Source organism: Lytechinus variegatus, chromosome 7 (genome assembly GCF_018143015.1).
Source record: "Lytechinus variegatus isolate NC3 chromosome 7, Lvar_3.0, whole genome shotgun sequence".
In the NCBI taxonomy this organism is placed as follows: domain Eukaryota; kingdom Metazoa; phylum Echinodermata; class Echinoidea; order Temnopleuroida; family Toxopneustidae; genus Lytechinus; species Lytechinus variegatus.
In genome coordinates this window covers 41,748,142-41,773,874 of record NC_054746.1, presented here as the reverse complement: position 1 = coordinate 41,773,874, position 25,733 = coordinate 41,748,142, and the positions used below count along the sequence as shown (strand labels likewise).

The 25,733-nt window shown below is 37.7% G+C and overlaps 2 protein-coding genes across 2 annotated transcripts in view; both read right to left on the bottom strand.

Annotated features, from left to right (window-relative positions):
- The window catches only part of LOC121419330 (protein sel-1 homolog 1-like), a 56,546-nt gene extending 55,313 nt beyond the window's left edge, over positions 1-1,233 (bottom strand). The window contains 1 exon segment of the mRNA XM_041613744.1: positions 752-1,233. Coding sequence (XP_041469678.1) covers positions 752-803 — 52 coding nt within the window. The 5' untranslated portion in view covers positions 804-1,233.
- Positions 1,234-11,489: 10,256 nt separating this feature from the next.
- Positions 11,490-19,060, bottom strand: LOC121419329 (N-alpha-acetyltransferase 40-like). Its single transcript, XM_041613743.1, has 8 exons — positions 18,721-19,060; positions 17,624-17,668; positions 16,656-16,753; positions 15,429-15,524; positions 13,666-13,824; positions 13,235-13,318; positions 12,487-12,564; positions 11,490-12,044 (listed from the first exon to the last, which is right to left on the bottom strand). The coding sequence occupies exons 1-8, from the start codon at positions 18,724-18,726 to the stop codon at positions 11,888-11,890; spliced, it is 723 nt and encodes a 240-aa protein (XP_041469677.1). The 5' UTR covers positions 18,727-19,060; the 3' UTR covers positions 11,490-11,887.
- Positions 19,061-25,733: the final 6,673 nt, after the last annotated feature.

Below are 25,733 nucleotides of genomic sequence, written 5' to 3'. Positions count from 1 at the left end.
CCGTCTCGATCGGCCATTTTTTGTTATGAATCGTAACAAAATGGCCGATCGAGACGGGGTAGGAGAGAACTTTTCGTTTTTTTTGAGGTTCCAGTTTGTGCCCAGATGTCAGGAAACTGCCACTCATTAGACCCTCATCCATATAATCGTGGTAAGTGCTTGATTTCTGTTTTAACTATTCGGAGAATTATTTTGACCATACTTCATGCTAATCAGGTGAGTATGGTCAACACGTATAGGTCCTGGAGTTCCCTGGGTTACTGTAGACTAGACCAAAAGCTTCGGTCTCTGTTATGTTGGTTGTTCAGCTGAACTCCGTTGGCTTCACTCACCAAATACATCTATAGACCGAACTTCTAGCGCGATCTGTACAGGGGACTCAATGGCCATATGTTTATGTACTTAAGATCGGACAAAACGGGGAAGTGAATTTGCGTGACAGCCGAGGTAAGTCACTGTTTTTGTTCCTTTTAACTTGATTTTTCTCCGTTTTTTGGCAAGTAATGCCAAGGGAATATTAATTTGCATTTTGGTCGCAATAATTTTCAATTTTTTATTCATTAAAGACAAAAATTGAAGAGCCCCAACGGGGGGATTTTGCATTGCAAGCAGCGATTGCAAGTCCCCTAATGGTGGCTGCACGATAGCGAGCCGTCTGTGTACGAGGAGAAATAAAAAATGAAAAAAAAAATGTTAAAAAAACTCCTCGAAACAGACGGCTGCCAGCTGTCTAACTGTAGACCTAACTTACCTCTGAACGACAGGTACAGCATGAGAACAGTCAACTGGTTAACATACTTCATGATGAAGAATGGCTATTCTGTTTTCATCTCTGTGTAAAAACAAAAATATACAGCACAGTATACACTGCAGCTGCGGCTAGCTCGTCTTCTCCACCAGAGCAGACAAGCACTGCCCTGCCGGACTCCTCGCGTAGACCAGCACCGTTACCGTGCCTCTACTACCGTATGCCGTGCTACCCTATGCCAATTAAAAAAGCCGTCTCTTCGGCATGAACCGGCGAATACGGAGGACGCTAAATGTAATGAGTCTATTAAAACCAACTGATGGAAGATTTATGAATTCCCCAAACTTCTGAAGCACAGTAGTAAACAGAAATCAATGCCTTTTATTCGCAATGAACTGGGCCTGGGGCAATGATCCAATAAACAAGATTCATACATACAGAAAGACGTATAGCGTAGACGTACATCGCACGATGACCTTCTTTTCGATAGTCTAAATTACAGGCGCTGCTATGCTGGGAATAAATTTACGTAAACATAACATACGGTATATACCGGTAGAAAATTTTAAGATATGTTTTTGTTTAACCTGTGGTGATTGTAAACTGGGAGATATGTCTAATTCTGTTATTTCTTTAGTTTTATCTTATGTCACCACATAATTCAAACGATTCCACTCTTTCAGTTACATAATTTATATCCGGGTACGGCAACCCTCGGGCTTGGGCTTGCATATGGCGCCGTGGATCGCTTGGCCCCTTTCCATTTTCCTAAGTTAAAAAAAATCATTTGTGTGGAGCTATTTATCACGCGGAAAACCTAGGCCTATCCCTTTTATATAAGTCAATTAATTTACATAACATAAATTATCCATGTAAACACGAATCCAAGTCAGTCTTGTTAGTTTCAATTTTCGAAGCGCCCGCTCATTTTGCACTGACGTGGCATAACAGGTGCTCGCCACATAATATGCCCAGTTTACACTACCATATAACATAATTATGGCAAAGGGAAGTTCGAAATCAATGTTATTTTAGTAGTCATTACTGTCTTTTCAGTTCAAAAACATATAAACATCATCTGAAAAAAATATTACAGAAAGTAACATACCAATTTCAATTGCAGCTGAGTATGCATATCCTATAAAGTAAAATAACATTACAAATTACGTTCGACAGACCACATAAATTGCCGGGATCAATACACATGCATTGAGTAAAAAACATAGAAAATGACATTTCAATGGCTTTGCAACTGAACAATTACAAAGTTATTACAAAATATAACATAAAAAATGATTATATCGGGAGGGGGGCCGGGGGTGAGCGGTGACAGTGTGTATATTGTCCCCCTTGTTACGTCCCAGCTAGGTACGAGTCCTCGACTTTCCTTCTTTTCAAACATCACATTTATTATCCTCTTCATCGTCACTACTCGATCTGTCAAATTCCGTTTTTCAATCGCGTCTCTACTCTTTTTTAAATTTCTAATTCTCCTCTACATCGGCCCCTCCCCCTTCTTCCCGCCTTCTTCGTCAATCTTCTGTCTATGTAATAGCTCTCATGCATCATTATTTTGCATCCATATAGGCGGATCCCCGGGCGGATCCAGGTCAAATGCCGAACCCCCCCCCCCGGCGAAAAAAGAAAGGCGGAAAGGAAAAAAGAGGGTTAGAATATTATAATCGAGTTATATAGAATTTTAGAAATAACATTTTCCTCGCGCTCGCATTTCCTATTGAGTAAGAAAATAATCCGCTCAAAAGGAACATGGCCGGGGCTTAAAGCATCCCGTTTTCACTATATTATTTTCGATAATTTTTTTTCTGTTTTATCGAGATATATATGCATCCTTTTCACGATTACAAAACAGCGTTGAATGTCATATATAAAAAAAATTCAGCGCGCGTCGGAGCTTATCATTACAGCGAGATGGGACCGGAGACGCTCAGTGGGTTATTTATCCTCCGACAAACATTCTTTGAAATGTCCCCCTTTTCGCAGATACCCTTGTCATGGGGTCAGTTAAAAAAAAACACGGCTTATATAAAAACGTGCTTAAAAAGTGTCCATTAGAGTTTTCAGACAGGAATAGCAAGCATTCAGCTCGCGCTTCGCTCTGCAGTCTCTAATTTATTTAGCTAATCCTTTTCACGCCTTTTTACAAAAAACAAGTGCATGAATATCCCGTTAGTATACATCGACCCCCGAAAAATAATCAGTTCGCGCTTGCAATTATCGTTCGAGATACAAATTCTGTATTTAAAAAAGATGGCTTCAAATGTGTCGTTTTTAATTGATCCCATAATATTCAGCTCTCACTCTGTGGTCTATGATCGTTTGGGACATTTTTTTTTCTTGTAAAACAAGAGAGGAGTTAGAATGTCCCATTCTTAGGTCTACATCTATATAAAATTCAGATCGCCCTACAAGAATTGGCTACCGGGGGGGGGGGGGGGGTGGCACTTACATTGACGAGTGGATACCATGCGCGACCCCTAAAACACGTAAAAAGGATGTCTTTCAAGATAGGGCACGTTACGTACCTTACGTGATAAGGGTGTAAAAAATACAAAAATAATGAAAAAAAGGTATCTACTTCGTTAGGAAATATAGTTTCGTGTTTATAGGGTCAAATTTGCGGGATGATAAAACAAAATTAAAATGTTTTATAAAGGATGTCCTTTTTGCCCTAACACTAAACGTGTGTAGAGTCCGATTTGCACGACGTGTGGAAGGTGGGGCCGTACTAGGACTAAACCAAAATAATGATCTGTAAAAGTAAAACCTACGACCGACCGACGGACCCGATATATCGCTACTTAATTAGGGGTTCATTTCAGGGAATACAAGAGTATCGTTTTGTTTCCAATACTTGTTAAGGGTAGGGTTTTACTCGCCAATACTTGCTAAGGGGTGCATTTTCAAAATATGGAAATACGTGTTTAGGGTGCTTTTAGTCGAGACCCCATGGTCGCGCATGGTATCCACTCATCAATGGAAGTGCCACCCCCCCCCCCGCGATTGTTTATCCTTACTATAATTTGGCCAATCTTGTGTGTCCTTCCGTTTGTTTGACGCCGCTTTTCTCCGCGGTTTTCCACTCAATCGAGCTGGATTTTTTTTCTAAACATGGTTAAATTGTTCACAGATTGTCATGAGGGAGGTTGCTTGTGGTATTTTGGTCGCATTATTTAAAGATTTTTTTACAATTCGTAACTTTTTGGCATTCCTTTTCGCAGCCCTGAGTATAGCTTCGAAGTTCCCAGTCCCTTTTACCTCTCTCGGGTCAGCGAAATAGAGATAAATATCCTATCATTTATAAGGGCTTATAGAACTGTCCCATTTTCAAGTCTGGATAACAAGAAATTTAGCTCTCGGTTCGCGCTCGCACTTCATTACACTTTCTAAAACTACTTTACTGGAAATCTTTCCTGTTCATGATTAAACACAAGTAAACAACAAAGTTTTTAAGTCGGAAATACCCCCCCCCCAAACCTAAACAAAACAGCTTTTAGCGGCCCGTCGGCCCCTCGTACTGGCAAAAGCTGATACTTTTGAATGCATGTATACGACCATTGTGCCCTCTGACCTCATCCCCCCAAATCTAAGTACCCATGTTAAATGGAGACATAAAAATGACAATGAAGATATAGTAGATAACCAGACACTCTTCCATTACAGCAAATAGCTTAATCTGTAATTCTTTTCTTACACTGGTTACACCATCCAGTTTTCTTTCAAGTACTTTTCTTCTAATCAGCAGAGATCAACCATTCTTTGATCTTGAAAATATTTCAAGAAAGACTTTCCATATAAAACTTACAAATTAAGACAAAGTCACTCCACTCATTTTTAATGTAAACAAAGACTTTAATACAAATTTACATACAATATTTACACTGGTAATGCACCCATGTGTCATACAGAAAACCTAGCCAAAGTTAATAGTCATTGAAAGACAACTCATTAACTTATTGTACATTCTGGACATGCCTTTATTTTTTGCAACCAAGTGAGTCCTGAATAGTCATTCTAAAAGACTTTGGGCTCTGCTGTGTCATCATAAGAAAAAAAGGTGCATTCGGACACATAACAATTTGACATTGCTAATGCTACATGGTCAGTTTTACTAGATGAATAAAAAAGGAAACCTTTTTGTTACTGATTAATATTTCCTCATAAAATATTTGAAACTTGAGTTCCTCTTATCCTTTATCTCCTGCAGTAAAGGTATATTGAAATTATGAATGGTTGACTATACATGGAGCTAACATATTCATTAAAAATTCAGCAATGACACTTTAAAAAATACACCAAAAAATGTGTTTAACATTTAGTGTCATTTAAAGACGATTATAGAGGCCTATGGTTCACCATAAGAGATATAAAGGATGTTGGAGTGATAGAGATAAAAATGAACGGTGAGAAAGAGAAAGATGGGAGTGAGAATTATCTTACAGGATATAAAGTGAGATCCTTAAATATACTGTAAACAAGATAAATCGATGACTTGGAGTAGAGGAGAAGTCATGGCAGTGATGAGCAGTGGTGAGTACAAATTAGATGAACGGCAGTGAGTAGACAAGCAGTGGAGACTTTATGCGATGAGAAATACACTCTTGACGCTCCAGGCAGCTGTGCTGTCCGTCATCTGGAATGGGTGCGTGTCTAACTTGTCCTCCAGACAGAGAGGCGCGATAGCTCGGTCGGTAGAGCGGAGGTTTCGGATTCGGGTGACCCGGGTTCGATTCCCACACGGTGCGCTAGTGCCCTTTGGTAAGGCATTAATCCTCATTACCAGGTCCCTCGGAAAGGACCTTAATCAATCAGACATGATCATTGATGGGTGGAAGAGCAAAGGTGAAAGTGGAGGGGGGCACAGGGAAAAAAGGGCACCTTTTCTTTCGAAAAGAGCACTATCTTAAACATGGCCATATGCAGAATTTTTTGCTAGGGGGCAGCACGCGTAAACTTTTTAGACATAACTCGAAAGCGAGGGAGCGAAGCGACCAAGCTTATCACTAAGGTGCTTTCGCACCAGGGGGGGGCAACTGCCCTCCCCCTGCATATAGCCATGGTCTTAAAACAAAGAAAAAATCACTTATCTACCACATTCACATGACTCGTGAAACTTAAGGCACGTAGGATTAGTTTTTTGTTCATTATATGCACTTGCATGCTGAACAGTGCTAAATAAAAACCAGGCACTCATCGGGCACGAAAAGACTGGTGTTTCAGGACACCCTATCTGATATGAAGAACAGGAATTTCGAGAAGACAAAGGGGCACTTGCTAACGGCATAAAACAGATTCTTATCAGGTGAAAGGGGCACACCTATAACATCAAAACAATTTCTTGAAAACCCTCATGTAGCTTGTATTACTGGCACACGACACAGTTTTGATGAGGTAAGGAAGATCTGGAGGGATCGTTAGGAGACCTTAGTTGAGGTAGTATCCTCCTGTTGGGTTTCCATTATAAATTTGATACCAGGGTGGTGTTTACTGATGTTATATAAGAATCAATGAAGGTTGGGAGTGCTGCAAGGCCAGGCAGACAAACAATGTTAGTGGTTTTAACCCTAAATCTCCCAGGTATTTTGATTCTTGTCATTCCGGGGGGAGGGGGGGGTGGCATCATGGCCCCCCTTAAGATCTCAGCTGCGGATTGCGCGATCACAACAAAAATTTGCATGAGGGTAGAGAATGACGTAATATATGCAGTTGCATTGGTAAAATTCACCGAATTCATATATTTTTATTTTATATAAATTATGTAATTTATTCATGAAATCATACATTTTGCTCTGATTCACTAAATAAAGCTCCTAGAATGCTATTTTTTGATGAAAATATTCTTTATAGCATTCCTAACAATTGTGAATGAAAAAAATTCTGGAACCAAGACCGATTCCTCATGTATTTTTTTTTAATTTCTTATTTATTTCTTTGTTTTTTTATTGTTTTTTTCAATGGAAATCGTTCCAGACTTAACTCTTATCATAATCATGGCAAAATTAATTAGGTTTTATCAGTAAAAATATAAATAATGATAATTATGAATTTTCGCTAAATACACAATTTGCATTGGATTTGTACATGAAATCACGTTTATGAGCAAATTGGGGTCTGACATGCACTTACATAATGTTGAGATGGCTGTAGAAGACAGAACACCATCTGAATGAGTGAGAAGAAGATCATAGATTGGGTCTGGGTATAAGATTGGTTCTAGAATTAGGGTTAAGGGCTTTGTGTTCACAGTGCTCCATACAGATATTGGCTATGATAGGAGACAGTGGAAACCCATTACTGTGCCTTTGAGATGGCTGTAGAAGACAGAACACCATCTGAATGAGAAGATCATAGATTTGGCATGGGGATACAATGGTTCAGGTGCTGTGTACTTGGTCAGAGATAAGGTGTTGCTGGATGATAATGCACGCTCTGTTGACAAGGATGCTGGTGAAGCGTAAAATAACATCAAAGCTGATAAGGGTGTCATTAGGTCCAATTATGATCTTGAAGATGTGGTTGACAAAGAGCTGGAGTTGATTTCATGCTGCTTGGAGAGGTCTACTAACAGTTGAAGTGTGGTTGATGGATATCATGCAGTATTGTAGCATGGAGGTCCTTGGGTGGAATTGATGAGTTTAAGAAGGGTGCAAGGTTTATGGATCTTGGGTTGCCAGTAGGGTGTGGGGAAATTGGCTAAAGAGGAATATAGTTGGTATTACATCGATATAGGCAGTGCATCGGTCAGTGGAGGGGCAGTAGCTTGTGACTGATTCTCCTTTCTATAGTTAATAATGGGTCTCAATCGAGTTTGGTTACTCCTTGGAATCTGGGAGTAGGACATTGATCATCTTGTCACAGTGTTCTCTATCCATGATGTGGCATCACCCTTAATGGCTTGAAGGGTATGGATAGATTGGTTGTTGCAGAGATTCTCAATAGCAGCATGTTCTCTCTTGGAAGTGTTGAGTTTTGGTGCTTTGGAGACCAGAGAAGACATTAGCTTCCTCAAGTCAAATGTCTATGGCAGCAGATTTTTGGAGGAAGTGGAGTTTAGGTTCTATCTGTTGGATGATGCCCAAGAAGGGATTTTGTTCGTGCCACAGCAAAGTAAAGTCCCACACCTAGAACGTCAGGTGATGATAGTGATATGGGGGGGGGGGGGGGTGCAAAGTGCAATGTTGATTAGATGAAGTGCATTTGTGTGATTAGAGTCAGTCTCAGTTCTGCTGTGGCACCCAACAAAGTTCTCTTCTCAGTCATCATCTTCAATTCCTCTCTAATTCTGCTGCCCTAAACATTAAATTTGAGACAACCAAGGTCTTGTCTGCAGCAAAGCCACCTGAACCCAACCTCTCCAAAGAACATGTTGTTATTAAGGACCTCCACAAGAAACAATTTATCCACATCCTAAACTCCAAAAAGAGTAATACCAGTCATCATAGATAGAGAAGACTATGATTAGATGATCAACGAACTACTCACAGATTTCAAGAATTAACCAAACTTGACTGAGGCCCAACATTAACTACAGAAAGGAGAATCAATCAGAAGCTAGTGCCCCTCCACTGACCGACGCACTGCCTAAATCGATGTAATACCAACTATGTTCCTCTTTAGCCAATTTCCCCACACCCTACTGGCAACCCAAGATCCACAAACCTTGCACCCTTCTTAAACTCATCAATTCCACCCAAGGATCTTCATGCTACAACACTGCATGATATCTAGCAAACCACACTCCAACTGTTAGTAGACCTCTCCAAAGAGGATATCAATTCCAGCTCTTTGTCAACCCCATCTTCAAGATCATAATTGGACCTAATTACACCCTTATCAGCTTTGATGTTATCTTACGCCTCACCAGCATCCTTGTCAGCAGAGCGTGCAACATCATCCAGCAACAACTTATCTCTGACCAAGTACACAGCTGCTGAACCATTGTATCCCCATGCCAAATCTATGATCTTCTCCTCACTCATTCAGATGGTGTTCTGTCTTTTACAGCCATCTCAAGGCCACAGTCATGGGTTCCAACTGTCTCCTATCATAGCCAACATCTATATGGAGTACATCAAACACCAAGTACTAAGAACATTGACAAATATCTGCCTATCTCTGGCAAAGGTATGTTGATGGCACATTTGCCATCTTGCCTCATAGCACTCTTGGGGGGCATTTCATGAAAGGACTTGTCGACATTTCATCCGACAAGTACCAGTTTATCTGACAGTTACCATAGGAACAGTGCCTCTCAGCCAATCAGAATCAAGGAAAGATGTCAGATCTGACAACTTGTCGGATAAAATATTGATGAAACGCTCCCCTGATCTTCATCAATAAGATCAATTTAACAACTAGCACCCAACGTCTAATTCACCAAGGAAACCTAACAAGATGATGCAATCCTCTTCCCAAATGGTCTTATCAACAAGGTAACATCGGGCTAAATATCACATCAAATCTACCAGAAATCCAATTCCCACTACCCCAACTTCCGCTCTCATAACCATCCCTCCTTTGAACAATTAGTAACAAATACCTTAATCAGACAACTGGATTATACCCATGTCTGCATAATGGTCACTCCTATAATAATGTCATATTTTACCCAGGGTAGCCACTTCAGTTCTGACAACTTGCATCCCAACGGGCCCTGCATAACATGATAATGTAATTATTACCCCCGCTTTAACATGGCTACCTTGATCGGGCACTCAAGCATTTGAGGAAATTCTTTCTACCGGGTACCCATCGCCTCACCAAAGTCTATTGCAGCACATTGTGATAAATTCCTTGATGAAGGAAAACACATCACTCCTACCCTGCCACCGCCAACACTCACTCCTGATGGACAGTCCAGCTGTCCAAATTGTTGAGACACGTCATCACATCTACTTTTTACTGCTCATCTACTCATCTTCGCCTATCAGTGCCAGGACATCTCAGCTCATCTCCTCTAAGTCACAAATGCTTTAGTTTACAAGTTTCAGGACTAACTGAATGGTGAACCATACGTAAATCTTATCTGTATCACCATGCAAATCTTTGAAGATCAACTTTTTATCAATGGAAAGAGTAATCAGAATAAACAATGCAAGTTTCAAGTTTCATGAGTTTTCATCCATGACCATCTGATTAATTTGCTTTAGAAGCTTTGTAAGTTCACCAGGTTCAATTTCCAAGACTAGAAATTTTAGTGTTTCTAAAGCAAATACTGGGCTGATGAGCTCAAAATATGCATTTTCATTCAGTTATTATTGTTTAAGTCGAAATGGAAGTTCCATTAGAAAGACGATTTTTCCTGCAAATCATGTACCTAAATAATGAACTAAAATTGAATAAATCTGCATCATACATAAATATGATAAATACATCTGGAAAATGAAATTAAAATTCTGAATAAATTCCAAAAGATATCAAATTTCAGGGCATAATATCCGAGAATATTGAATTACTTTAAAGTACCGGTACACTAAAAGTCCAGATAGCAAGATATCAGGGTAAAGAAAGAAGACATATGTGATTCTCATGTTGAGTTGATGAGGCCAAAGTAAAAGTAGAAAATATATCCTTGTCCTTCTTTCATATATCTTGTATTTTCTTCTCTTGACTAAAATATCATGTCTTATCATCGAGAATCGTCTCATCTCTTGTGCACATTTATTTAAATGGCAATTAAAATTCAAATTTTACTACTTAACCCAATGCCCCCCCCCGGACGCTTCGCGCGATAATTCCGAAACGCAAAAAGATAGCAACGCGAAATTTCTGACTTTTTTCTTTGGTGGCATACAGGTATAACATTGCGACACCACATAACTGCCGAAAATAGCTTATATTTATACTTTGTGTAGTCTATGGGAGAAGAAATTCATAAAAGGGTGATTATATTTAGTTCTAATTGGTCTGCCTTATTAATTTAGGGTTTAATTTAGTTGTTAAATGGTCTGTAATAATTTCCATCGAAAAAAACAATAACAAAAGATGAAAAAACAAAGAAATACATAAGGAAAAAATTGGCTTTTGCAACTTTTCTTTGTGAAAACCATTAAATTACATTACAAAGATGAGATCTGGAGAAAAAAAAGAAAATTTGGTGTGAAAGTGGGTGTTAAATTTGAAAATGTTTTTCACAAATAAATTTGCATAATATATTCATAATACATAAATAATTGAAAAAATAATCATTTTCTTATTCTTTATTTTTCATACTGGCTTGTAGTTTATGTGGTTAAGAACGTGCCTGTCAAATTTCGGCATGATCGCGTGAACAGTGACCAGATCAGAAGGAATGAGAGGGGGCCCATTATGCCCGCTCCCCCCCACAGCCATCAATACCTCAATACTTAAACTTAACCAGCAGAGGAACAATTAAATAATTTCATTAAGTGTTTTCAGTGTTGAAGTCCTTACAAAATAATGCTTAAAGGTAAATGCCACTTGTGGTAATGATCTCAAAATGACTTTTTACAGAATCCAATATAATGACCACCCAAGTGTCTGTATGAATAAAAAATATGTGCCAATGGATTCTGGAAGAAATTGTGTAATTGCTAAGAAATAAGCAAAATAAGTGCGGATTTAGGCACTTCCGTCTGGTCTTTATTCCAGCAATAATATAACACTGTCCCACGTGTACCTATCTGTGTTGGCTATCTTCAGTGTGATTGCTTTTCTGCTACGATTTTATGATTTCACAAAGTTCACTTTATGTAACTTTACCAGATCTAGATCCACGATGATATAGTAATACTTAACCTTGATTTTACAGACTTTCTCACCTAATCAGCATTTTACTGCAACTACTTTCATTTAGCTTTCATCACGATTTGCAGCCAGGAATAAACTATTTACCATACAGTCGCCATCTTCATCATTCAACTTTCAGGATAAATGCTCTGGGAAACCAAGAACACATTTCTCATACTTATTGGTGTACCAAAACATGATACACAAAGGTGCAAATTATCAGTAGTCGTTCATGGTAAGGTTCTTCACTTTTCTGCGGTTCTATCAAAGAGACCTGACAGCTCAGCAATTGCACCTACAAGGACGACTCTTTTAATCTGGGCCAAATGAGTGCAGCATACCATGACTTACTACTTCTACAATTTCTTTTCATTACATTAAGAGCTCCCGTCCACTGGCTAGATAACCTTGAGGCTTGACTGGTTTGGTGACTTTCTTTGGTTTGATTGTTTTACTCATAATCTCATAGCAGTACTCTTCAGGGTTCATTGGGTCATAGATGCTGGGAGACGTCTCGTCTATCTCATAACTGAAGCAATTCAAAGAGAAAAAATTAACAAGATCATATTACTTCATCAGTTTTCAACACATCAATGTACAATTACATTCTGGACACCAAGTTTGGATTATTTGTTGAAGGATACTAATTGATAACACAAAAATATTGTACATGAAAAATAGATTTACAGAGTTTGAAAGTTTTTAAATGTGATATTGAATATAATTGAAGAATCAACTTAAGACCTTTCAATGGAAAATATGTGTGGATATTATTCTTCCTGTCTAAATAAATATTGCATAGTGATACAATCTGAGACACTGATTGACAAAAGTAAAGTGAAATCATATGCTTTAGTATCTGATCAAATGAATCCATCAGGTGGCACTATATACAATATATGGATTGTTTTAATTGCTGATTGACATTTACTTGTTTAAAATGTAATTATCATCATCAACAAATAACTTACTTGAGTACTTTCTTGAAGAAATTTGTTGCAACAATATTGTTCTTGAAGACTGTAACCATTACCTTTTTCATCTTGGTTCTAATACAAGAGAAAGCAAAGGAAGTGGAAAAAAACTAGATGAATGGACAACCAATAATGGCTCCCGCAACCAACTATAGTGGGTGGGGCTATACAGACCTAGAGACATTTCACTTCTTAATCAGGGGTGGGAGATAAAATATCAAAGAACAATATGGAAGAATAAAAATTTGACACGGCAAATTGATTCACTCTAAATATATGACAAAGTTATTTCTTTGACAAAAAGATGGATTTTGAGAAAAGCGGTCATCGCATTCATTTTATTTACATTGAATATTTGTCACATGTAAGAGGTGTCTAGTAAATAATAGCATTAGTCTCCCTATGTTTCCACAATGAATGCGATGACTGAACAATACTTATTTTGTGTAACAATAAACTAATGTGATGTAGCTTCTTTTTTTTATCAATTCCAATTCATTTTCAAAATATTGGACAAAAAAGCAGGCCAAAGGTTTTTAATTACTTATTACACAGGTCCATTTCAACATATTTTTCTCACAAATGTATTTTAGAATCCATAATAAAATGGTGACAGGGAGATGTTTTTACTTTAATTTGGGGAGGATTGTCTAGACAAGCAAGTCAAGTTAGCAAAATCTGCTCATTTTAATGACAAAAAATAAATATAAGCAGAGCATATTTTCTTACAAAATCATCATTTTACCTGAATGCAAGAAGCTCTAATATCTGCATGAGAAATTTACCAAGACCTTTTCTCCTCACTTCAGGTGTAAGCTGTATCTCATAGCTATATGGGGAAAAACAGTGAAATTAAGACCAATTACCTTTGACCAAAAACTCCATTGTTTGAAAAGACTAGCTCATACACATGTAAAGGAATTATCACTGGGGCATTATGATAATGACAGCAAACATTTTAACATCAATTCAATAATAAACCCACAAATACTACAACAAAATGAATCACCAAACCAAACAGACATAAATATTCTGGCAAAACACGATCCAAAATATTCACAAAACAATTTGAAATAGTATTATTTTTTGTTGTTGAAACCTGTTCATACCCATAAATTCTGTACAGGAACCAGATTTGAAGGAAAATACTGAATATCAAGTGATAGACCTACTCACCAATAAATGACTTCATCTTCAAAGTCTAAATCAAATCTAAAATGGCAGAATCCAACTAACTGATCGTCTGCTGTTCTTGCAATCAAATATTGGGCTTGTTCATCTAACAACTCTTCTTTTTTCTCTCGTTCTTTCCATCCCCAGTCACTGTCTTCATACCTGACGGAAGGTAAAACATTGTTATACAATTAAGTACTTAAATATTAGTGAGAGTGGAGCTACATGTAGTAGACTGAATGTAATTCTACAAATAGTTTATTTGTCAATACAACATTTACAATTGCAAATTTTTACAATAATCCACAAAATGTCACCCAAAATATACATACACCAGATATTTCAATATCAATTAAGATCACGAAAATGCCCTCAAAGGCAGCTTGGTGACTTCGCTCTCTCACTTGTAAATGTTCTTGAACGTTTTTAGATATTTGTGCCATCCCCCCTTGGAAAAAAAATATGGATATGGCAATGTAATATATACAGTTGAGGCCAAAAGCTTACATCCACCCATGGAATTCAGTGAATTTGTTTGCTTGCCAAACATCGTAAATTTTACTACATCTTCACAAATGTAAATACTACCATGAAAAATTTGATATCAAATGAAAGAGCATCAAGCTTTTTCACATGATTGGGATGCCAATGGGATCAAGTATATTTTAGGTTAAATTTTCTTTGAAGAAAAAAAAGTAACATCCGTGTCAAATATATTCTATTGTTTGTTATTATATTTTCAAACATCATTAAATATAGAAATACATAATGTCAAATCTATGGTTTATAGCAAATTTTCTATCATATGTCACCACTGAACAAAAAAGTGTAATCTGATGTAAGAACATGACATACTCATTTGTTCGATATAAAATTTGTCATGATAGCACAATTTTTTAATAAGATACAGTATATTTTATGATGTTTGGCAAGCGTCAACTTTTATTTGAATTTATTATTATTATTATTATTTTATTTGGCACTTAATCGAAAAGAAAACCTTATGTACAATGCAAGATTGACAAATATTACAAAAATACAAAGTGTTTAGATCTTTTCTCACCCAACCAGGTAGCCTGGGTAGGGAATAGGTCAACTTAATGGCCAACACCCGATTGAGTGAAAAAAAATTACATATAATACAGTTACGAAATATAAAACAGGTAGGTTGCACAAGAAAAGGAATCAACTTACGTTTAACATAATAGAAAACCAGGAGGAACAAGTATTTGATTAAAATAAAATAACATAATTGTGCCAAAATTAGAAATCAGTTGAAGTAAATAACTTTATAACGCATGAGATAAAGGATGTGAATTTCCTGGGTGTATGTACTTCTGGCCTCAACTGTATACACGTATAACCTCAGTGACATTTAATCGTGATACTCCACATACAGAAGAGAATATTACCCTGTGTGTATCCATGAGCCACGTTTGATATTAATAGCATGGTCACATTTGTTCTACGGCGGCCGTATGGCGAGTCAAAAACAGCCGTTTTAACGTTTGTTTGTACCAGCTACATATAGGTGGTTTTAGTAAAAATAAATAAAACGGCTGTTTTCGACTCGCCGTACGGCCGCCGTAGACCAAATGTGACCATGGTATAATCCATTAAATGTTATCACCATTAGAATAAAGACAGAATGAATGGAGAATCAGAAACGTATTTACCTCTGCCCATCACCTGTAGTGGGCCCCAGGCTAAAGAATTCAAATCAATTAGTAATAGAAACTTCCAACATGGAACCTTTTCATACTCACAATGATTGCATGTTGGTCTTGACTAGACTGAATACCCAGTCTGTGACATCCTTCTCCAGTTCAGTAACCTTCTTGCATTCAATGGTCAGATCAAGACTAGAAGAAAAACACAAATACAAATAGATTAGCATACATATCTTTAATGACACCCACACCCCATACCGAATAGACCGGTTCGTAGTTACTTCATGGACAATTTTGGTCAAATGAGCTTTCCTTTCTTTCATTATGATAGGCAGATTTCAAAGCAAGATATTACGTAAGCTTGCCTTACATAGCAGGATGAAGAAATTGAATAGACCAGGTGACTAGAACAGCACACCAATAAACACTTTATGAAGGTATTTGTTGCATTCCTACTTTGAATGCATATCATAGCATGTTGCACAATATACTTGGCAAACTGTGAAATGCCAGTCATTTGTGGACGCATTATTTTTTGTTGATGCAAATGAAAACCACAATTCAAAAGAATATATGAATAATCAGGAGGACATCAAAGTTGGTGCTTATCTCATTAGATTTTAAACCACCATGTTAGTACAAATGACCTTCCTCTGATCATGCGTAGAATCTTTTGATCATGCGCAGAAAGGAGCGAGAACTGGCTTATACTACATGTATGTGAGGTGGTGGCAGTTAATTTTTCATTCATTACAGCATTGAATTGCCACTGAAATTCCCAATTCTTGTACTTAAGTGTGAACATCAATTTTAGATAATTTGCCCCCAAATCTGACCCAAACAATTTTTAAGAATAATGTTGCGAAAATCAATATTTCAAGAACAGCAAAATAAAAAAGCACCTTTATATACAGGCATATAAATTGCTCATTGTGCAAAAAGGTACCCCAGGCGGAAATTGCTCAGCAGCATTTTTTAGTGTTGAATCATACAACTCATGCTAAGGAAAGGTACTTTGAGATTACTTTTTAGACCTGGATTCCAAATATATACTGCATCTACATCCATCTCATCAAAGAAAAAAAACTCATATATTTGTACAGGGTCTGTGGATTGGACCATAACTAATTTAATCTAAATCTTATCCTAATAAAAGTGATATATGAAAGTGTGTTTTCTTATGGTTACTGCGACATTGAAGTTATAATATATGATCAAAGCTTTTATTATTAAAGCCTAATATAATAATCACTATCAAAATGGATGTAGAATCTTATGGAACCAAACTCTTCATATAGCACATGTAAAACCTAAATAACTTACTCTTTATATTTCTTGAATGGAGCTAAGTCTTGCATTGGATCTTCAAGTTTTTTAGCTGCATCAACCACAACCATAGCAGCTGCTATTCTGGCTTGCTCCTGATGCAAAAGAAAACATTAAAATTTTATAATAGACATGCATGAAGTAATAAAATTTTTAAGTACCTTACTTTTAAAATGACATGATACACATTCCTTTTTTCAGGAGTAAATATCGCTTATTTGTTTGCTTTTGTTTAAAGGGTAAGGACACTATTTATTGCATAATCATAAAGGAATAGAAACATTTTTAACAGCCAATCAGGGGGATTAGACAAATAAAATTTATACTAACTTAGCCTCATAATTTTTACCCATAAAATGATTGTTTGTTCCTTTTTTTCCTTGCCAATTCTGAATTCTCTTGTCAATTTAAATCAACCACTCTCCAACCTATAGGAGACTAGCAAATTGTAACATGCACTTTCTCCAAAAACGGGTTTACCATGAAAGATAACTAGGTAGATCCGAAAAATAAGGAATAAGTTTTATTCATCATAATGAAAAGAGGGAAACTTATCTATGTGATGAATGCAACTGGACTCATAGCAAACAATAATAATTTTGTGCACCATTATGTCCAATGAGGAGTATTCACATATTTATGGAAAAAGAGATCTGAAAATCCTAATAATCCATGTCTGGTAGTAGGACTTCCATTATATTTCATACTTATTTAGTGATATCCATAAACCACGAATCTCAAACCATTAGGACCCTGTTTTATATTTATTTTCAATTCCTCATGATTTCTGTTTTGAAATTGAGACAAATTATTCAAAACACTCCCTTAAGCCCCCCCCCCCCTGAATAATTGGAGTCACAGAAATATCACACCCCACTCCCCAGTTACATGTATATAGCTGGGTGAAATTGTCCAGGAAATTCTTACTGGATTACATCAAATCTATTGTATATGTATATACTCACCTCTTTTCTTTTCATCTTCTTTTCTTTTCCTTTTGCACTTTTACGCTGTGTGTTAATGAGAAAACAAAGTTAAAAAAGCAATCGCAGATATCGATTCCCTTCTATTTCTAGGTCTTAATAAACTTTATCATTGGAGTATTTTTTAAACCAGATCTGTGCTAACGTTAAATGTAATGACTGACATTAAAAATAAAACTATGACCACAATCATAATGACGAGGTACAGGAAATGTTTGCAACAAACCATGATCATACTATAAGGTTGTAATTCTCCTTCAACAACAACTGTAGTCGATGCCTTCCATAAAGAAGTATAAGACCCCATTGCAGAAAAGTAATATAAATGTATGACCTTTCTTGTAAATGTCTCAAAATCAGTGATTTGAAGCCGGTTCGCAGTACCTCACACTTATTTGCGCATGACCCGTGCGCAATTCGTGTTTGCCATTTTGGATTCGGCAGTGAATTAATACGCGAGGGATACTCCGAACCGGCTTCAAAAGATCACCGATTTTTAGACGTTTACAAGAAAGGGCAAGGAGCGAGTCTGTGTCCGATACTCCGTAGTGCAGTGTAGAGCACGCATGCTTAAATTAATGTAATTTTTTTTCATAACTTGTTGCCTTTTTTACCAAAGAGTGACACAGTTTGTCACTGGTTTTTGAGGGTTCGGGTAGGTGTAGCAGAGGGTAGTTAGTAAGTTAGACTTAGAGGTAGTGAAGTGTAACTTTGAGCCCAGACTACACAAACCATCGCCTGAGCCTGAGGCAAGTTCATTTTTTCCTGTTTTGGTGCATTTTCAGGCCAAAACGGAATTTCAGTCTAACGTTAGTTCTTTTAATATATTTTCATGAAATAAAGACAATAATCAATGAGCCCCGTTGGGGGGACATTGCATTATTGTTAACCCCTGCCCCTGGCACTCGCATGCTTTAAGTTAGAGTTAGACTTAGTCTTAGTGGCGGCTGAACGATCGCGAGCCATCTGGGTTTCGGGCCGGGGTAGGCCTACAGCTAGTTAGTCATGCAGGCTAGTAGTAGATTGCAACTTTTTCCAACCCAAGAATTAAATGACTATGACTTGACTTTTCAACTTACCCCCATGGTCAGAAGTTCAGTTTGCTCTAACTTAGTTAAACAAGTTACTTAGCCAGGACAAAATAGCAGCAGTGCAGAATAAGCTCAGTCGAAGTTGACAGTCAGACCAGACTTTGACCTTTGTCTTTGGAAATTGTTGAAATGAAGTTGACGACAGTTGACAAAATCGTTAAACTTAGTCCTGTTCAATTCTGGTTCCAATTACTTAGATTCTACTAGCGTTTACAGAATGTAGGGACGTCCAATAACCGCTTCGCAATGCCAAAGATTAAACTTGGGGGAAATGTAATAAAAAAATGCAGAACTAGGCCTAGTACGTACACACATCTCTCGACCTGTATCTACGAATCAGGGACAACTCGGACCACGGGACATCTCGGACCGCGGGCCGAGTTGTCCCACCCAGTACGAGATTTTTTTTCCACAAGTTTGCGTCTATTTTTCCGTAATTTCGAAATTTCTTGTAAAGATTTTCTAGAGATATGGTCTGATGGTAATGTTCTTCACTTTCTATTACTTTTTTTTCGCTGAAATAAAAAAAAAGTGTAATTTTAGGCGTTTTTCGACAGCTCGCGATTCCCATAGGCGCGCGTGTATTAACTGTGTCGGTGCTCGGCTCGGCCCCGCTCAATAACTGACTTGATTTTGTGATCATTTCTCCTCAAAGTACCACTTTTATCGCAAAAGATGGACTTTGTTGTATTCCATTACCTCCATTTTCTCATCACAAGGATAAAATTTGGTGTATTTGCACGATTTTGATCAAGTTTTTCACCTTTTTCTCTCTGGTCGCAAGAACGAACAACCGATGAACGGTCCGCTGCTCTTCATCGTAATTCTCCGTAGCTCGGCCGCCTAAACTGGCGGGGTGGGATTCAGACCGAATCCACAATGGAAGTGGGCGTGCACAGCAAAGAGCTGAGCTTGACTGAGTGAGAGAGAGAGTGAACTCGAGTTTGAAGCTTGGCAGTGTCGTATAGGCTCTGCCTTTTTTTGTAAATATATATTTTTCAATTCTTTCTATATTGATTTTCCCTGGTTTCGAGCTCTAAGATTGTAATGATATAATTATGCTTCAATTTCTTTGACTGAGTGTGACTATGGTGTGGATGTTTGAGTTGCTCAAAAATATTTTTACGTGGGTGGGGGCTCGGGGCGATTTCACTCTTGCCCCCGAAATGCGAAAAAAATATATTCGGGGTGTAGCTGTGTGGGCATGCCGGGCTGAGGCTAGCCATCAATAATTTTTTTTTTTTTTTTTGGAGGGGGGGGGCTTAATTTTTCACTTTAAATTGATCATTTTTAGGCCTTTTTTTTCCATTTTATTTTTAATATTGAATTTCCGTGGTGTAGAGTTGAGTTTTAAGTTGCAATAATCAATATGCTTTAATTTCTTTGACTTTGAATGTGACTGTGGTGTGGATGTTTGAGTCGAACAAAAAATACCTTTACGTGGGTGGGGGCTCGGGGCGATTTCACTCCTGCCCCTTAAATGCGAAAAATATTCGGGATGTAGCTGTGTGGGCAATTAATAAAATATATTGTATTTACTAGATAATTTGAACAACTGGACCAAATTGTGGCAAGATTAATGAGCTATATATAAGTGACAATGGGGAACCCGAGGCTGATAATGATATGATTTGAGCAAAGAAACAATAAAAATTTGATCAAAATCGGATAAGGAAAAACAATATTATCTATCGCTGCATTTTAAAGAATGTATGTATTTTTCTGGTGAAACAGGTCTGGCGTTTCTTCATGGATATTTAATCAGCAACCTCATACATGATGTCATATCCTCACTTGTTCTTTGTATTTTATTATGTGAAATTAGATTAATTTTTTAAAGTTGAATTCAATATAACCCCGCTATTTGTTATCAGATTTTTATGAAATAAGCACTTTGATATGTGAATGTTGCTATGTCTACATTATTCATATATAAATATTTTCATCCCAGAGCATCCCTTTAAATGATTTATTTATTATTTCTTTTTCTCGAGAAAGAGTATAGTCTCTACAATAAAACAAGTGGAATGCCTCTGGCGGTCTCACCTGCATCACGTGATTCAATATAACAGTATAGTGCTGACTTTGAAAACTACTATTATACAACTCGCACAAGATGTTCAGTGATACTGGGTTACTCTTATTTCCATGTCTTATGAAATATACCAATACACTTAAAGAGATATGATGGTAATTCAACAAATACCCCCAATGTGGCCAAAGTTCATTGACCTTACATGACCCTTGACCTTGATAATGTGACCTGGAACTCGCTGCAGGATGTTCAGTGATATAAGTTATGCTGTCATTTAATAACCTTCAGTTATTAAATGACAGCATTAAGATTTGATGTTGATGCTGCCGTCGGAAAAGCGGCGCCTATAGTCTCACTCTGCCATCCAGGTGAGACAAAAATCATGACATGCACAGTGATGAAAAATAAAGCAATAAAATGAATTTAATCAAAAAGAAAAACCACATGCTATGTAAAAGAAATTAAATTTAAAATCATAAATTCTTCATTCAATAAAAATGACGAATTTAATTTATTTATAATTGGAAAAAAGGATTACCCCTATTTTCTTTCAATGTAACCAAAATACTTGTAGGGCCTAATATGATTTTTCATCACATGACATGATTTTGAACAAAAATCAAGCAATATTTTTGGGTTATGTGGGACGGAATCTACATGGCGGCATTCGTGGGATGGATTTTTCTTCTTAAATCTATCTCTGCCGGCTATTCACCTTATCCCCATCCCTCCCATCATCCTCGTCCCTATCATCATCCCCTTGGGCGCAAAACTATCCGCAAAGGTAGAGGGGACCACAGGCTGCAAAATTTGACAAACATTTAAAAAAAAAGGTTATCGCCCAAATGTAGTGTAATTTTAAACCCCAAAACAATTGACAAGAAAAAAGAGGGGGTTTTCAATAATAAAGGTCATTTAGTCCTAAACACATGTATCATTTCAATTGTGAATGATTCATTATTTTGTTCTCCATGAAGAAAAATAGTAGGGTGGACATTTGGTATTGTGTCCCCCTATTTTTGGTAGGGGGACACGTCCCCCCCCCCCCGATTTCCTCCCATAATCATCCCTCACATCCTCGTCCTTCTCACCATCTCATGCACCCCTCTTATCAAGAGTCATCATCATCATCTCTCTTATTTATATCCCTCATGCACCTCCTCTTCCCTCTCATCATCAAGGCCCACCCCTTATCATCGCCATCCCTCACATCCTCATCTCCATCTCTTTCCCTTTGTCCCTCTCATCATTGCCCACACCTCGTTATCGCCGGTATGCTATCATCGCCATCCCTCACATCGTCGTCCCTTTTACCCTATATCCAAAACTCTGCTCTCTACACAAAGGAAACTTAATATAAAAATTAAAAATGAAATTGGCATGCCCACACAGATACACCTAGAACATTTTCACATTTCGGGGGCAGGAGTGAAAATGCTCGGAGCCCCCATCCACGTATTTTTTGTTCGGCTCAAACATCCACACCACAGTCACACTCAAAATCAAAGAAACTGAAGCATATTAATTATTGCAACTTAAAACTCAACTCTCTACACCAGGGAAACTCAATATGAAAAATAGAATGTACAAAAAATAGGCCTAAAAATAATAAATTTAAAGTGAAAAATTAAGCCCCCCCCAAAAAAAACATTTTTTTATTGAGGGCTACCCTCAGCCCGGCATGCCCACACAGCTACATCCCGAATATTTTTCGCATTTAGGGGGCAGGAGTGAAATCGCCCCGAGCCCCCACCCACGTAAAAGTATTTTTTGTTCGACTCAAACATCCACACCACAGTCACATTCAAAGTCAAAGAAATTAAAGCATATTGATTATTGCAACTTAAAACTCAACTCTACACCACGGAAATTCAATATTAAAAATAAAATGGAAAAAAAAGGCCTAAAAATGATCAATTTAAAGTGAAAAATTAAGCCCCCCCCTCTCCAAAAAAAAAAAAAATTATTGATGGCTAGCCTCAGCCCGGCATGCCCACACAGCTACACCCCGAATATATTTTTTTCGCATTTCGGGGGCAAGAGTGAAATCGCCCCGAGCCCCCACCCACGTAAAAATATTTTTGAGCAACTCAAACATCCACACCATAGTCACACTCAGTCAAAGAAATTGAAGCATAATTATATCATTACAATCTTAGAGCTCGAAACCAGGGAAAATCAATATAGAAAGAATTGAAAAATATATATTTACAAAAAAAGGCAGAGCCTATACGACACTGCCAAGCTTCAAACTCTAGTTCACTCTCTCTCACTCAGTCAAGCTCAGCTCTTTGCTGTGCACGCCCACTTCCATTGTGGATTCGGTCTGAATCCCACCCCGCCAGTTTAGGCGGCCGGCCGAGCTACGGAGAATTACGATGAAGAGCAGCGGACCGTTCATCGGTTGTTCGTTCTTGCGACCAGAGAGAAAAAGGTGAAAAACTTGATCAAAATCGTGCAAATACACCAAATTTTATCCTTGTGATGAGAAAATGGAGGTAATGGAATACAACAAAGTCCATCTTTTGCGATAAAAGTGGTACTTTGAGGAGAAATGATCACAAAATCAAGTCAGTTATTGAGCGGGGCCGAGCCGAGCACCGACACAGTTAATACACGCGCGCCTATGGGAATCGCGAGCTGTCGAAAAACGCCTAAAATTACACTTTTTTTTATTTCAGCGAAAAAAAAGTAATAGAAAGTGAAGAACATTACCATCAGACCATATCTCTAGAAAATCTTTACAAGAAATTTCGAAATTACGGAAAAATAGACGCAAACTTGTGGAAAAAAAATCTCGTACTGGGTGGGACAACTCGGCCCGCGGTCCGAGATGTCCCGTGGTCCGAGTTGTCCCGTCCCCGTATCTACGTACGTACGTGTATTAGCTTGTGCGTCTGAATCGCAGCTGTTCAATTTCCCGCAACTCGTTCAAGAAATGTGGCGCGAAATAATTATGAAGACTTTAACGCAAGAGGACGACAAACACATTTGCAAATCAAAATTTTATTACAAAAAAAAAAAATTGGCGAGGTAATTAATTCAAACAAGTGAGATTTTTAGTATCATTAAAAAAAAAATCACTGGCGTCCAGATGGAGGGGGGGGGGTCGGCTAGGGGCCATGCCCCCACATTTTTTAAATCACAACAAGAAAGAGAGAGCCAAGAAAAAAAAAAAGAAATGAAAATTCCTTTTCATCCGAGGCTGGCACTACTGACAATACCGGGTGACAATAATTGCTAGGCCTAATATTAAAATCTATCACCTAATGTAGTCTTATATAGCACTATATCAAAGCACTTTACAATGTAGAACATACGAAATATGCAAACAAAAGTGAAATTAGAAATACATTTAAAATCTAAAAAGGTCATGTTCTTAATTGCTAGGCTTTGCAAAATCCCCATACGTCTTGTATGCTCCTAACTAATGCGTAACAAGTTTCAAGTAAAACCCAATACGGGTCAAACATAGAGATGTATAAGTATATATTTCTATGGGGTCAAATAAACTAATTTGGCCGACTGCTGATACGCGGATCCCAAGCTTCCCACGGATCACTACACAATGAATTATAAAATATAGCAATAGTGAAGTGTACGGGCCACGTGACACGCCCAAGTCTTCGAAATCCACGGCCCCCCTCACTCACAAAATGTGTACTCCTAAACAGTGGCAGCACCAACGGATTTTTAGAGAAGGATCGGTTTGGCCCGGCCCGAAGGCCCGGGGGGGGGGCCACTTCCATTCACGAGTGGATACGCGCGACCATGGGGTCTCGAGCACCCTAAACACGTAATTTCCATATTCTGAAAATCCCTTAACAAGTATTGGCGTGTGAAACCCTACCCTTAACAAGTATTGGAAACAAAACGATACTCTTGGCAAATATTCCCTGAAATGAACCCCTAAACAAGTACAGGAATGTTTTATTGTTACGGGTACTTTGGTTGTCGGCTTTACCTTTTTGGTTTAGACTTTAGTACGCCCACCTTCTGCACCTCGCGCAAATAGGACTCTAAACACGTAGTGTTGGGGCGAAAAGGACATCCTTTATAAAACATTTTAATTTTGTATATCATCCCCGCAAATTCGACCCTAAACACGTAATTTTCCTAGCGAAATAGATACCCTTTTTTCATTATTTTTGTGTTTTTGACACCCTTTTCACGTTACGTACGTAACGTGCCCTATCGTGAAAAGGACATCCTTTTGACGTGTTTTTTTGGTCGCGCATGGTATCCACTCGTCAATGTAAGTGGCCCCCCCCCCCGGGCCCGAAGGCAGACACATTTTTTTTGCCAGCGTGCCCAAGTTAAAAAATCGAGCACGAAGCAGCTGAACTTTTATGGGCCCTTATTGAAATTTGACATGGAACTTGTTTGCAGTGATGACCTGTGAAGTTGATATCTCACCATTATAGGCATAGTATTAGATTCAGCACTTTTTGTAAGGCCTAAATATAATTGAAAATTAGGCCTATAATTGTACTATCTCGCTAAAACATGAAAACATCCCAAGAAGATTAATAGTTTGTTCCGCGACTCGGACTCTGCATTAATTTTGACTGAGTCCAATTGTTTTATATAAATTGAACAGATCATCAACGGCCACTGCTAGTGCAAACAGAAAAAATATATTGGTGAAGGTTTAAGGATGATCCATTTAAGATTAAGCATAAATTTTCTGAGAAAATGACATTTCAGTGATTTTTTTTTACAATTTTTTTTGATTATACGCTATAAACGCGGCCACTCGCATTTGTCACAACTTTTTTTTTCCTTTGATGGATTTCAGTAAACCTAATTTTTCTGCAATATTTATTATTATCATTATTATTAATGATAATAATATCATGCACTGTTATTGTTATCATTATTGTGCTATTTCTACAACAAATCTTTTGTCAGGGTGAGCTTCCCATTTGGTATTATTATCTTTGAATCAATAGTTAAAAAAAATCAA